We start from the raw sequence: 14,044 nt of genomic DNA on the forward strand, positions 1-14,044 counted from the left end.
AGAGGTCAGCGCTTGTTTCCCAGAATCCACACATAAATGCCTCCTTTATATATGCCAGCTCATAGAGACAAGTGAGTTGCACTATCACAATCAACTACGCTCTTAAAAATAAAGGATTCAAAAGGCGGTTTCCCCCAGATAACCATTTAGTGAACATTTCTTAAAAGAACCATGAAATTTTTTTTTATAATATAAAGAACCTTTTGTCCATTGGAAAGATTCCATTGATGTTAAAAAAATGGCAGTAAAAAAACTTTTCTTTTTCTTAAGAGTGTAGAACCACCATTTTGGTTCCCCAAAGAACCTTTCAGTGAACAATTCTTAAAAGAACCAATTTTAATAATATAAATAACCTTTTGCCCACTTAAAAGTACATTGTGTCCATTGGAAAGGCTCCATTTGTCAATAAAGAACCTTTAGTTTCAAGAGTATTGAACTGCCATTTTGGTTCCCGAAAGAACCTTTCAGTGAACAATTATTAAAATAATTTTTTTTTCTTGGTGTGAAAAACATTCGATTTTTTAAAGAAGAAGATAATTTTATTAATCTGAATGACCTTTTTCCACTATAAGGAACCTTTTTTTCCATCAGAAAGATTGAGTGGATGTTGAAGGTTCGTCATGGAACCATCAATGCCATCAAAGAACCTTTATTTTCAAGATTGTAGTACATCGATTTAATTGCAAAAAGCCCTGAATGTAACCTTGACACAGTTTCACCTCGGTAAGCGTCGCCTGTTCTCTGCCTCATTCGGATTCCTAGACCCTGGGCTTCATGCTCCCCCTCCCCCTTCTCCGGGAGCGCAATTTCTTAGCCAGCTAGAAGTGCTGAGTGCTGCTGTTTGCTTTGTACACAGAAATTCGCTGAGGCTGTAAGCTGTCCCCAAACATCTGTTCTCAGGAGTCGTAAATGGTAGGAGAAATGAGGGCTAGAAAATGGTCTGCGTGCACACGCCCTGTGCGTTATATATATATATATGCAAGGTGCCTTAAGACCTTCCCTCTACCTTCCTCCTTTATGTGTGCCGTTGACAAGCAAACAATTGAGTATCAGTTCTTTATTTTACTGGTTGCAGTGCAAAGGAAACTGATACAATGTCTGTTTGTAATGGAGACTGTGTGTGGGATGTGAAGAGGTGTTGGAAGCTCTGTGTCTCCTTTTGTTAGTGTACAATAGTAACCAGCCATTTTAAGGACCACCCATCAGAAGCAGCCACATAAGTGAGACATGCAGTGCCTTCTAAAAAGGACAGCATGCAGACAACTATATTTTAAAATAGCCAGTTGGCAATATTCTATATATGTCTAAAAATGTTTTGAGAATTTCAGCATTTTAAGTATTCTGTCATGAATGTAAATACAACTATGATTTTATTTTTCCTCTACAAGCATTCTAATAATTTAGCATTAAATTTAGATGGCTGTGAAATTGTTTATCTAGATTAAATATGAATCTATATCAGTGTATTATGTTAAAAGGCATAAGCACAGATTTTGTATAATTGTTATTTTTTTTAAATATGCTCATGTAGATTAAAGTTGCATCAACTAAGATGAGGAAACTTATGTTGTGTTCATTTTTGAATGCATGTCTTTGCATACTGTATATGACATTATTTTATGATATAGGAATATGTGAACAATAAATGAAGTTGCATTTTCTAAAACTTCTGGTGTACACTTTTGCATGAACTTGATGCCAGTGTCAGTATAACATTTTGTTAAACCAACAAACAAACAAACAAAAATAAAATCTCATTATTTATATATCATTAAATATAAATTATTATCGTTTTTTTATTTTTACTTAATTTTATTTTATTTTTATTAATCAATTAGCACTTAATAACATTTTGTTAAACCTACAAAATAAATAATAATATATCATTAAGTATAAATGATATAAATTATTACTGTTGTTGTTTCCTTCATTTTATTTATTTTTTATTAGCTGGTTAAAACTTAATATAAAATAAAATAGTAATTATTTATTGATTTACTTGTTTTATTAATTGATTAACACATTTAGTTACTCCTTAAGGCAAAATAACAAATGAAGAAAACAAAAAGAATGTGTTTTCATTTTGTGTGGTTGACACTTGTAGCAATATAACATTTCTTGTGTATTTGCATCTAGAGTCATTGCTGCTCACTCAGACTCAACTGATATTAGGCCTCTAATACAGAACATAATATATGGCTTTGGTCATCATAAGAGCATCGCTATAAGCGAGGTAATATCGTTTCCACTCAATTACTGAGTAAAATGCAACAGTGCAGTGAGGATTATATTTGATCCTATCGCGTTATCAATTTCTGCACCCACGTGCCATAACGTGGGCATTAAGCTCCTGCGTGCGGATGTAACGGAGCTAAAATGCACATCGGTTTGTGTAGGTGAAATCTAATGAGCTATACTATAGAGGAAAACTTCCTTCCTGAACGCTGTAAATTTTCACGCGTCAAACGTTTCGAGGAGGAATCTACAGTATCGTAAACAAGCCTATGCTTTTCTCTTTCCTAAACCTGAGAACATTAAGTTCGCATTCACGCTTAAAAGCGCATAAAAATAATAATCATATATCTAGTTAATAATGTAATTTAAAAAATGAAACAAAAAGTGCTTTGAGGGTTCTGAATTTCTTCGGCAATAAAAAGAGGATTATAAAAGCGTCTTTGTTTAAATCCCAGCTTTGACTTTTTTTTTCCAGGTCGTATAAAAAACTTTACCTGAAAAGATTATGCAGCAAATAATATAAACAAAACGTATAGGTTAAAACAATTATTATAATACGATTTATTATTAGGAATAATAATACTAATGCTATCGGTTGATGGTTTTACTGTTATTAAATGTATCTTTCTAAACCATTTTGCACAGCTTTAATTAGAAGCCTACACTGTAACATGAGATTTAAACATTTTAAAAATTGAAAGAAGTGTGAAGACACCGCAAGGGCAACAAAATTAATAATGCAGCCTTTTCTCTGTGAGCCACTGACCGGGTCACTGCTGTCTCGAGGCAAAACAGAGGTCAAGAGGTGAAAGGTGAACTCTGGAGTAACTGCATATATTAGCAGGCTCAGGCATGCGAGTCGTGCTTCGTGCATATTGTTAATATGGCGAGATGATATGTTTTTAGTAGGCCCGAGCCCTCCAAAAATATTTCAAACAAGCCCTCTCGAGGAACGTTTATTTCAATTAATTTGATTGGCCTTTATATTGTTTGTTTGATTAACGCATCTCGGCTGCTGGAACATTTTAAGGACGTTTAATATTTAACAAGACTCATTTTCACGGTTCAGATCATTTTTTTCTCTTTATGAGACTGTAGTGCTTGTGTTAGAGAATTTGCTTGTTTTGATATAAGGGGGCAAAACCCTTCAAATTAAAATAATATTTTGAAATTTTCATGCAGCGAAAAATATCTCATTTATTGTTTTGTAGATTAATATTGTGAAGAATCTAACATGTAGCCTTTTTATTTTACTGTGCATTATATTAATAATGAAAACAATAAATGAGTGAAATGAAAAAGATGGCTTTCATTCAAATGCTGTAATTATTCAACCCATCAAGGCAAATCAATTAAAAGTCAATCAACTTAAATCCACATCACATCGATAAATCGATCGTTTCGAAATGTCGATAATCCCCTCTCTCGTTCCAGATAATTCCAGCAATTATTTCTGTCCATGTACATCGAATAGCACGGGGACAAAAAAAAAGGTTTAGGATTATGCAGGGCAAATATCTCCAAAGCATTTTAGAGTTAAATTATTTTGATAAAGTATGCCGTCTGAATAAAATACACTCCGAGTCTATATGCAATCAAAATGTAAACGTGTTTAAAAATTCACAAAAAGCCTCACTTCATTCCTCCACCGTTTTTCTGGCTCTCAATGCACTGCTTTGATGCTATCAAAATGAGGAGTTGGTATCAGAAGGTTCAACCCGTGGCACTCGATTTAACCTCTTCCAGCAATAAATTGGTGAAAATACACGGCTAAGTGGAGGCACTTTGTACGTTGACAGCTTTTCGCCATTATTTAGAAAGACGAGTATCACCGATCATCGTGCGGCGCTCTTTATTTGCAGATAAAAGCACAAGCAGCATGAAAATGACAGACACAGTATGTCTGCGAAACAGCAGCAAACCTGTTGAGTGTTTCTAAAGTGTGTGCAGCCTGACGTCTAAATATTAGATTTTTAACAAACTAAATCTGTTCGCGTATACATGCAAGTTAGAATGTTTTAGTCCACGCATATATATACTTAAAAAAAAATAATAATAATAATAAAAAAAAGTAAGCTAATGTAATAAAAATAGCCTACTTTTGCTGAGATATTCAGTTCGCTGCTTATAAATTAAAAAATAAATGCATTATTATTTAGAGATGCTTTGACGAATACAACCAGTTAACACGGTTTTGTTTTAGAGCCGGGAATTATAATCAGATGAGACCAGTGTCAGAATTATTTTTTATTAATAAGCGATAATCGCCCCCGGGGCATTTTTAATTTTGTGAGGGTATTGTCTGTGTGTCATACATAAAACATACTGTATGCTGTACATTTTAGTCAAATATTTTAAACCCACACTAACTAGATATGCCTGTGATGTAACGGCATTAAATATAGTTTAGTGAAAAAAAAAAAAAAAAAAAAAATATATATATATATATATATATATATATAAAAAGTTTTTCCCTTGCATTTTCTCTCCTTTTTCTATGTTTAAAATATTTGGGGCATTTTCGTCACTTGTGGCACTTTTGCCCTAAACCCTGGTTGATTTTTCGACCTTGATGAGATCTATTAATAGGCTATTAACGATTGATTTTCTGATCTTTAATAACAGGAGCAGATTCAAAATGAAAAACACTTATAGCATATAAACAATTATAACATTTTAAATGAGAAATACCTATAAAGTGCATTTGAATTAAATCAAGATTTCTCCAGGCGAGTAACAGGTGAGTAAACAATATTTTACCATAGCGAGTTACTGCTTTATTTTCTTAAACAGTTGTATCGACGAATAAATATTTATGTTTGGTGGCATAGCCTACTTCATTTTGGGTGTGTAAATATATTTTAATCGTTCACTCTCTTGTCATAACGCATGATATTCAAGTGATCGATCAGATTTTAGTGTAGCCTATGGCAGCCGTCCCACAATCTTACCCTACCAGAAATGATCTTTTGTCAGGAGATGAACAAGTGTCAGTTTTTTTCGAGTCCTCATCACACCCAGAAATCAGCATTAGTCCTGGAAATAGGCCTTCCCGCAGCATTTTCTTCTGTTTCATGCGTCTGTTTTGAAACCAGATCTTCACTTGTGTTTCGCTCAGCTGGAGACTGTTTGCGATCTCTGTCCGTCTAGCTCGAGTCAAATATTTGTTGAAATGAAACTCCTTTTCCAGTTCTGTGAGTTGTTTGGTTGTAAAATTTGTTCGCGGTGCTCCACTCGAGGGGTCCTCCTCAGGATCTCGTCCGTGGTCCGTCTTCAGCTCCGGGTCCAGATATATCTTAGCTGTGAAGGCAATGCAATAAATATTAATAAAACATCAACTTTATATTTTTAACAAGCAAGCGAATAAAGATTCACTGTAAAATGCAGTTCTTGACATCACTGCATGCTACTTTACATTTGTACAGCTTAACAAAAAAATTATATTTTAAAACAGAATGACAGTGTTTCATAAAAAATTAGAATTTTTATAATCTTAGATCGAATCAAATTGTTGAAAAAACACGTTAAAGAAAACACGTCAATTTTTATTTCACTGTTAATATATTCAATTACACAATTGCTAAATATGCATATAAACTATCATTGGCATTTATTAATGATGCTTTTTTATTTCAAGGCGCGCAACTGGAAACCAAATTATCTACTCTTATGTACAAAACGGCACGTTATCAATGTAAAATGTGTGCATAAATTATATAAGGTAAAATAAAATACTATTAAAATCATATTGTGCCCTACTGTCTAAAAATAATTCGATATTAAATAATTATGTTAAAAGACCTCTATAAAATAGATAGATAGTAGATAGAATGCAGTATCAAAGTCTATGTTCGACTGATTAAAAGTGAGTTTAACAGTGATATTTGAACCAGTATGATCACTAAATATGCCTTTACATTTAAGTTTAAGATATTCGTACTGTTTTGTAAGAGAAAGTAAAGTAAAATCAATTTTGATGAGTTTGTTTAGATATATTCAAAATATATTCTTACAGACTTAGCAAGCACAACTTTTAGCAATCGTAATCACATTTTGATTTAACATTTTTGTTTTCAATAGCAGAAATATTATTTGCCAGGTTTCCAGTGTGTTTAAAAGTCTTTATGAGCTAAGTAGTGGACTGTCTGTCTGTTTGCACCTCACAGATGACTGCGGGACAGGGGCCAGACGTACTGTCCATCACAGCATGCCATAAAAATCTGCCAAAGATGCTGCTTTGCAGTTTGGTGCTACACGACTACTCTGCCCAGCCTAGTATGCCCTGCAAATTAATTGAAAACCAACTGCATCCAAATCTGCCTTTCTTTGTTAATTTAGAATAGCACTAAATCTGCAGTTTAACCGAGCTAGTCAACTAACAGCTGTTTTAATGGAAATCAAGCTCGTGTTTTGTTGTTTGCTTGTGGTGTTTGCTTTTGGAAGCACACAGGAAGTTGCACATTCCTTTAAGGCACACACACAGGGATCAGGCGGGAAAATCCCCTGGAGTGATAGAGACGCATTGAGCCCTCACATACTGCTACAGTTGCAAGTGTCTCTCTAACCTCTGTGCCATCTGCACACCATGTGTATGAGTGTGTGTGAGAGTGTGTTTTGTAGTCATGTCACTGCAGTCAAGGACCTACAGTTTGAACAGACGGAGGACATACAAAGACAAAAGTCACATAATTGCACAGTGTTTTGGTTGCAATCACAAAAAGCCCTAATATCTGGCTAAAAGACTTGCTTTTGTTATTGCAACCAAAACATTGCACGTTTATTTGCTTTTGTCTTGTATTTTCTTGCATGAAGTCAATTAAAACGCTCTCCAATAACCTGAATAAACTCTATGTGTCACTAATAGCAAGCCCTCACTCTTTCTCTTCAGGCTCAGAGCACAAACAGTTGATTATACAGTTGATTTCGAAAGCAATCTTTATCTCACTCTCGCCGTGCAAATGAAAGTAAACAGAGAGATGAAAAAAGCAATTGTAGGGTCACCACTAATATTCACAAGGGACGTTCTAACAATCAGTGCATTCACTGACAAATATGAAGTAATTAAGCAATTTCCTTAGGAAATAAAAAAGTGTGCATGAAAACACTGATGAATGAGTAACTGGATAATAGAATTGGCAGTCGCCCGAAGGCATAAAGGAATCAAACGAAACATTTGAGGAATGACTTGCAAACTTGGAAATGGCCAGCCAGCCAGAGGGATGACGTGGCCCACTAAGCCTAAAAGAGAGCAGGGGAACGGGGGGGGGATCGATACAGATTGCCTCGGTCATCTGGGCATCCAGCCCACAGTAATTCAGGTGCTGTCAGGGTATAATTGAAGAATGACGCACGGGGACTATGTGCACTGTACTGGGGGATCCAGTCAGACACTCTGTATAAGCTTTTATTCATGTTGAGTATAGGAAACATTTTGATGTTGCCCAGTAAGAACAATAACCCTCACAATGCATGGAATCTCTCACTTAAAGGGATAGTTCACCTAAAAATGAAAACACTGCCATCATTTACTCTCCCTAGTGGAATCCCAAAACTGTATGACTTTCTTTCTTCTGTGGAAAAAATTCCAGTGTTTTGCAAAAAAATTAAAGCCACACAGTTACGGATCACCAAAATAAAATTTTTGGGTGAACTACCCCTTTAATATGGCTTTCCCTATAACAATTTTTTTTCTTTTCCTTTTGTCATTACGTCATAATGAACTTAAGTAACAGAGCAGACAATAAACATTCACCCTACCATTTAACATTTGACTTTGGCTGCTGTGTTGATGTGAGTATTATCTTAAGCACTTGTTGACAGACCTCTCATATATCATCATACAACGCTTTCTCCATAAGGCTTGCGATAAATCCAAAGACATTAACCACACAGAGGGAAGGTCACAACTTACTCCTCTTTAAAGGGAAAGTTGACCCAAAAATGAAATTGTCATTCACTCACTCTCATGTCGTTCCAAACTGTATGCATACAAATAAAAGTCAATGTAAATCCAAAGTTGTTTGGCCCCAACTTTCTTCCTAATATGTATTGTACCCGATGACAAGCAATGCCTCTTTCTTGTGTCTCTGAATGTGGGTGGACAGGCAGGAGAAAAACAAACAGCAGAAGCTGCAATACAGTAAACAAATGGTAAACTCTTGGCCTTGCCACCATTCAAGCTTTTGGGATTTGATAAAGCAGGCCTCTCCATCCTATTTCCTGACCACAGCTGCTGTTCATACGCTGGGCGATACAGCCCGAAATGACCTTTTCGCTGACATATTTGCCTGTGAGTTATTTTAGATCATCAGTGTGGCCTGGCCAGACATTCTTCTCCTTGACAGTCTGGAAACCATATGAATGCTGTATTACTGATTCGTAGGAAATGACAAATCAAACAGGGCTCTTCTTGGTTTTACCATCAACCTATTACATATATTGTGATTTATTGAGGGGGACGAGCGATTCACAATTTAACGCACAGCTCTCACAACAAACATGAAATACTTTGACATAATACAGGTCAAATGTCATTGAGCGTGACATTTTATGAGCACATGTCAAGTAACTCACATTTGAACTGCATTAAATGCAGACCTATCCGATCATTACTCCGGTTAAGGATTACGCTGAGATTCTGACAGACATTTTCCGACATTCAATATAGAAAATTAATTGCAGCATATAAACATTGGTCTCTATTAAGATTTAGGGCTCTGTCGAGGAAAAGTGTTCCTCTGAAGTTTATTTGGCTCTGAATGGAGAGCTAGGGGGTGCTGGACTCCTTTAAATATGGCCTGGGCTGTTTCTCGTCAATGAGAGGATTTTAAGGGGATGAACATTCAAAATAGAATAGAATGGAATGTTCTATTTATAAAAATGGAGGAATTTTGCCTGGCATGTTGTTGCTGACCCATTTAAGCACCAGAGCAGATCTTATATATTACACTCTCCTTAAATTTTTAAAGGTTTTCAGCAGGCAGGCAGCCTGATTTGTGAAGCAAGAACTCCCTGGCCCTGATACATGCCACATCTGCACAGGATGGAGTCAGTTTCATAATCAGCTTAATACTTTTGCTACTATTGTGAGGCATGCATGTGTGTATATATATATATATATATATGAACTACTTTAGCATATAACATTGAATTTTTCATGCAAATTAAGGTTTTTAGGTTATAATATTTGCTAAACCCTAAACCTAACTGTTTATTCAAACCTGTTGATATGGGTAAATTTAAAGTAAAACATTATTTGGCTGATATAATGAGTCAGATAATGCATAACACTTAAAATGTTCTCACAAATTATTATGTTTCACTGTATTTGTTGGTACATTAAAAAAAATATGGCCTTCGCTAATACAGCCAAACTTGTACACACACATAGCTCCACCTCCAAGGATTCATTTCTGCTTGCTGAAAAGTTCTTGTCCTAATAGTATACTTTCAGTCAGAGAAAACTGAAAAAAACAATAAGCATAAGATATTTAAATCACGCCACTAGGATTTTTAAAGCTAAAAAGGCAGAGATGTACTACACTCGGTCAATGCATCACTTAGCTGTAAGGGTGCGTCGCAAAAAAGTTCATCAAACTAGAAAACTGGTCAACTTACCTGTACGGGATTGATTTCTCCTCACTCTCATCCAATCGAATGTCTTTCCGCTTTGCCATGTCTCATTGAACGTGTTTAGAGCCTCGTGTCTGGTATTATTGTCCTCAACTGCAGGGTGAAGCACTGGGCCGTCGCATGTGCGCACATCGAGGTGTGTGTTGTTGACAGGGCCGAGTTCACAATGCGCGCCGGAGAAAGTTCTGAAAGTGTCTGAAGAGGGCGAGAAGCCCGTTCTGGAGAGACCCTGCTCACGACAGCTTTGGAAGGAGGGGACTTGGGGTCGGATGGGGTGCACTGGTCTATAGAAATCTTGATTATGGGGGAAGGGGGGTCTGGTCGAGTTAGCACGGCCAGGGTCCTCACAGGGCTTTGAACACGCGCCTGTGGCCGTGGCACTGAGATTCGTGAAATGATACCGAAGAAAATCCGCCTCGGTGTTGACATGTCCCTCCTCTCTGCCTGGGAAGTCAGTAGTAGCTCCGTGGTCCTGATGCAGACGCATTACTCCAGTAGCATGATAGCCCTTGATGAACAGTGACGTTGTGTCCCTGAACCCTTGATAAGAATTCATGACCGCATCTCATATATTCCAGATTTTCATCCAAGGATGGACGCGACAGAAACTCCATCCACAGACGCCACACATAGCGCGCAAAAGGACAGAGGCACCGATCTAGACAGGGACATGCCTTGTAGAAACATTCGATCGGTGATGGATGGGGATGACGTGCCCTCTAACTCTTGGCCAATAGCCGGACATCTCCCTCATCTGAGTGAGCGTTAATTTACCAAAGCAAGCAAGTTTGAACGACTTATTTGACCTGCTAATAAGGTCTCGTGGAGTGTGCGTGCCCGCGCGTGTGCGGGTGGGGGGTGTCAACATCAGTACTTCATTTCATAATGGATAATATTGAATTTTATTAAAGCGCACTTCATTTTGCTGAGAACTTTGCATAAACGTCAAGGCATTTGTGACATTTAGAACACAAATAAACGGTTTGTTTTTAGATCCAGACAATAATTTCTGTTCTCCAGATAATGTTATTTTAATTTACTCAACTGACAGGCCATGTATTGTGTTTTAATTTAAAGTTTCGGTACAAATTTGGCGGAACATTTTGTGTGTGTTTTCAGAAGGCCCAGTCCATATTTCAAATTAGCACTTACAGAAAATCAATGACTTTTTAGTCAGTATAGCTGTTTTAGCTTATAACCGAAATGCATAAAGCTTAGGGAATAAGGTCTTAAGCCATTGTCAATAGTTGTTAATAAGAAAGGCATGGATTTTGTGGTTCACGCTTTTTTTTAAAAGCTTGGCGTTTGTCGCTCATTGGAACTTAAAAAAAAAGAAAAGAAAAAACTTAGAAATGTCCCCCTAGCTCTCAGGCCTTTACTCATCCCGGTAAGCCACGTTAACACTCGCATTCCTTTCTTGGGCTCTTTTCGACCATCTTCTTTCATATTCCGATCTGTTTATCAAACTCAAAGATATCTCCTACAAAAACTGAAACTCTCTTTGGAATTCTAGACCATAGGGAATCTAACATAACAGCTGAAATGATGTTAAAAGGGAATTATCAGGTCATTGTATGTGATCTCTGAGTGATTATATGTGCTCTAAACAGCTGTCGTTGCAGGTCATTCGTCGGTCAAATGATAATTAGCAGCTGCCTCCCCAGCAATAATGAACCGCTTTATACAAAAAAGTATTTCATTTTCAGGTTAAGATTTATTTATTCTTTCTTAACAAATGGCAAGCCAAACTGACAAGATTATTAAATAATGTAATTCGTTGAATAGTTCATAGTTTCATAAAATAATAATAAATTAAAAGCTAAAGCAATGTGCAAAGAGTTTTATTAAGATAAGCCTATAAAAGTTGCGTCGTTTTATGCTAAACTTTATTATAGACATGCTGGCTTTTATATACTGTATAAAAATATACTGTAAAAAAAAACTTTTTCAAATACTTTATTATTTCGTTACATTCTCGTAATTTCAAATAAATGCCTGAAATTAAAAACAGTAATAAAATAATAACAGGAATAGGCTAGTATCCTATATGCAGCCTTTTACGAAGTTTTTGACCAGCCTCTTTTACTTTCGACGAGAATCCTAAAAAAGATCCTAAATATTACAGCGTGCTTTCTCTCTCTCTCCTTTTTTCTTTCTTTGTTAAAATAAGATTTAAATGTTTGTAACGTCATGTGCAATAATTAAATCAGCCTATTAAACTTATGTATGTATGGAATATGACGATTAAAGCACAGTTAATCATTATTATTTAATTGTTTTCAGTTAACCTTAAATGTGCATCATATGGTAACATCTTAATTTAAGTCAAATTTTAAGAAATAGTTCCTTAAGGTACCAAGTGTGCATTTGCACTTTTAAAACCCTATTGTGTTAATCTTAACTGTTCGCATGTCTAAAATTTTACATGCACATTCCATAATATTTTACAGATGACATTCCAAAAAGTTTGACCAAAGTCATAGAGCATTAGACAGAGAACACCAGAGATATGACCTTTAGAGGTTATCAGCAGTACAACACTCTCAAATCTATTTAGCCATAATACATGTGGTCTTTAAGGTCTCTCCTTCCAGTAGCTCTTATTGGTTCAAAAGATTTCAACATTGGTCAAAGTCAGAAAATAGAAATACTTAAACATGTACAGAAACAACAGTCTCGGCTATAAGTTCATTTACATTCATTCTTGTGGGACACAAAATGTATGCATTGAATCCATTATGGCTAATTTTCTGTATCTAGAAATTGGACTCAAGGTGGTGTTGCTAATGTCATATTGAGCTTCAAGATTACAAACGAGGTCACTATGATAATTTTAGTTGGATTTTAAATTGTGATTTAGTAATTAAATGGAAAATGTTCATTAGGAAAGCAGATCAAAAAATAGCAAAATGATAATAGACCTGATAGTTATGATACTGTTTGCATTTAAACTGTCAATGTGAATGCATTTGAACTACTGCACAGGACAGAAGGAGAGATTTCTGCTTATATGACCAATAAAGAGTTTTACTAGGGCTCTGCAGTGATTAAAAAACAATCTCAAATAATCAACAATGTATAACTGTGCACTCGCAACCCCAGAGATCTGGTCCCAGCTGGAAGAATAAATGGAATTCTACGGGCAGCAATGCACTGAATGACGGAGTGCAATATATCCCTTCCCTCTGTACATTTGCATGGTACACTTATCCATCTTCATGTCAGCTGTGGGGTTACCCAGGGTTCACGCGCTAGCTTGTTTCTCTCCTCTCCGCTCAATAAATAAATCTCTGCTGCTCTCTGTTTACGGGCTGAATATAAATTTGTTTGCAGTCGATCGCGGGCCTGTGTGAAGGCATTAGAAATTGTATTTCTGTAATGGGTTTCAGCATGAGGAGGTGGGGATAGGGGGGTTTGGGGGGTGTGAGGCAGGAGTTGCAGAAGTGTTTGACTGCAGGGTAGGGAAGAAAAAAACCAGGTGTGTGCACTGCTCCACCTCAATAAGATTATACACACTTTTTTATAGTCCAGATAAGATAAATTTGCTCGAGGCTGAATTTACAATGGATTTAAACTGAATTTTAATGTTATTTACTCTCATTTTATAGAGATCAAATATTAAGGGTTTATTCGTTTCTCCTCATGCCATATGTTTGATTAGTATAAATCGTGAGGGGAAGCGGTGTTCAACATGCCTCCATGTGTTTTCTACAGACGTTTGACCTCAGTTGAAAGGCTCCGGGTAAACAAGTCATCGCAAGCGTCCCCCCTTCAGTTCCAAACAGCTTGTGTCCCATCAGTACGCGTGTTTTGCCAGGACGGATGACAGGAAAACAGTCTCAGCTTGTGTTCATAATAAGGTGAGGGAACATTCATTTTCCTTATTGACTGGAAAGAGCCCAAATAATACCAGCTTGCCACATCTGAGCCGTTTCCAGCCACATCCTGTCATCTACTATCTATTATAACGTGTGCATTTGAAGCACATGCCTCTCTCTTTGAAGTAATTGCATGCATGTTCACCTCTCCAGCTCTTTATAACTGCAGGGTGATGAAAATACCAGTGTGGTACAGGTTAGGTTTCATTATGATTTGAATGCATCACTCTTCTCGGAGGGGAAGCTCGCTCTGATAACCCGATCTGTCTTTGGCGATCCTCCCACCAAGCTGTGGGATC

The 14,044-nt window shown here is 36.5% G+C and overlaps 1 protein-coding gene across 1 annotated transcript; it reads right to left on the reverse strand.

Annotated features, from left to right (window-relative positions):
* Positions 1 to 4,714: 4,714 nt before the first annotated feature.
* Positions 4,715 to 10,699, reverse strand: hoxc1a (homeobox C1a). The gene is made up of 2 exons (XM_058763773.1): positions 9,853 to 10,699; positions 4,715 to 5,535 (listed from the first exon to the last, which is right to left on the reverse strand). The coding sequence occupies exons 1-2, from the start codon at positions 10,421 to 10,423 to the stop codon at positions 5,183 to 5,185; spliced, it is 924 nt and encodes a 307-aa protein (XP_058619756.1). The 5' UTR covers positions 10,424 to 10,699; the 3' UTR covers positions 4,715 to 5,182.
* Between the last annotated feature and the right edge of the window lie 3,345 nt (positions 10,700 to 14,044).

Source organism: Onychostoma macrolepis, chromosome 23 (assembly GCF_012432095.1).
Source record: "Onychostoma macrolepis isolate SWU-2019 chromosome 23, ASM1243209v1, whole genome shotgun sequence".
Taxonomy (NCBI): Eukaryota; Metazoa; Chordata; class Actinopteri; order Cypriniformes; family Cyprinidae; genus Onychostoma; species Onychostoma macrolepis.

Bases quoted from the DNA above. Each gene is read 5' to 3' on its own strand.
- hoxc1a (XM_058763773.1), bottom strand. From the start codon at position 10,423: ATGAATTCTTATCAAGGGTTCAGGGACACAACGTCACTGTTCATCAAG. The intron at 5,536-9,852 runs GTAAGTTGACCA...TTGCCTTCACAG, and splicing joins GAGAAATCAATCCCGTACAG to CTAAGATATATCTGGACCCG.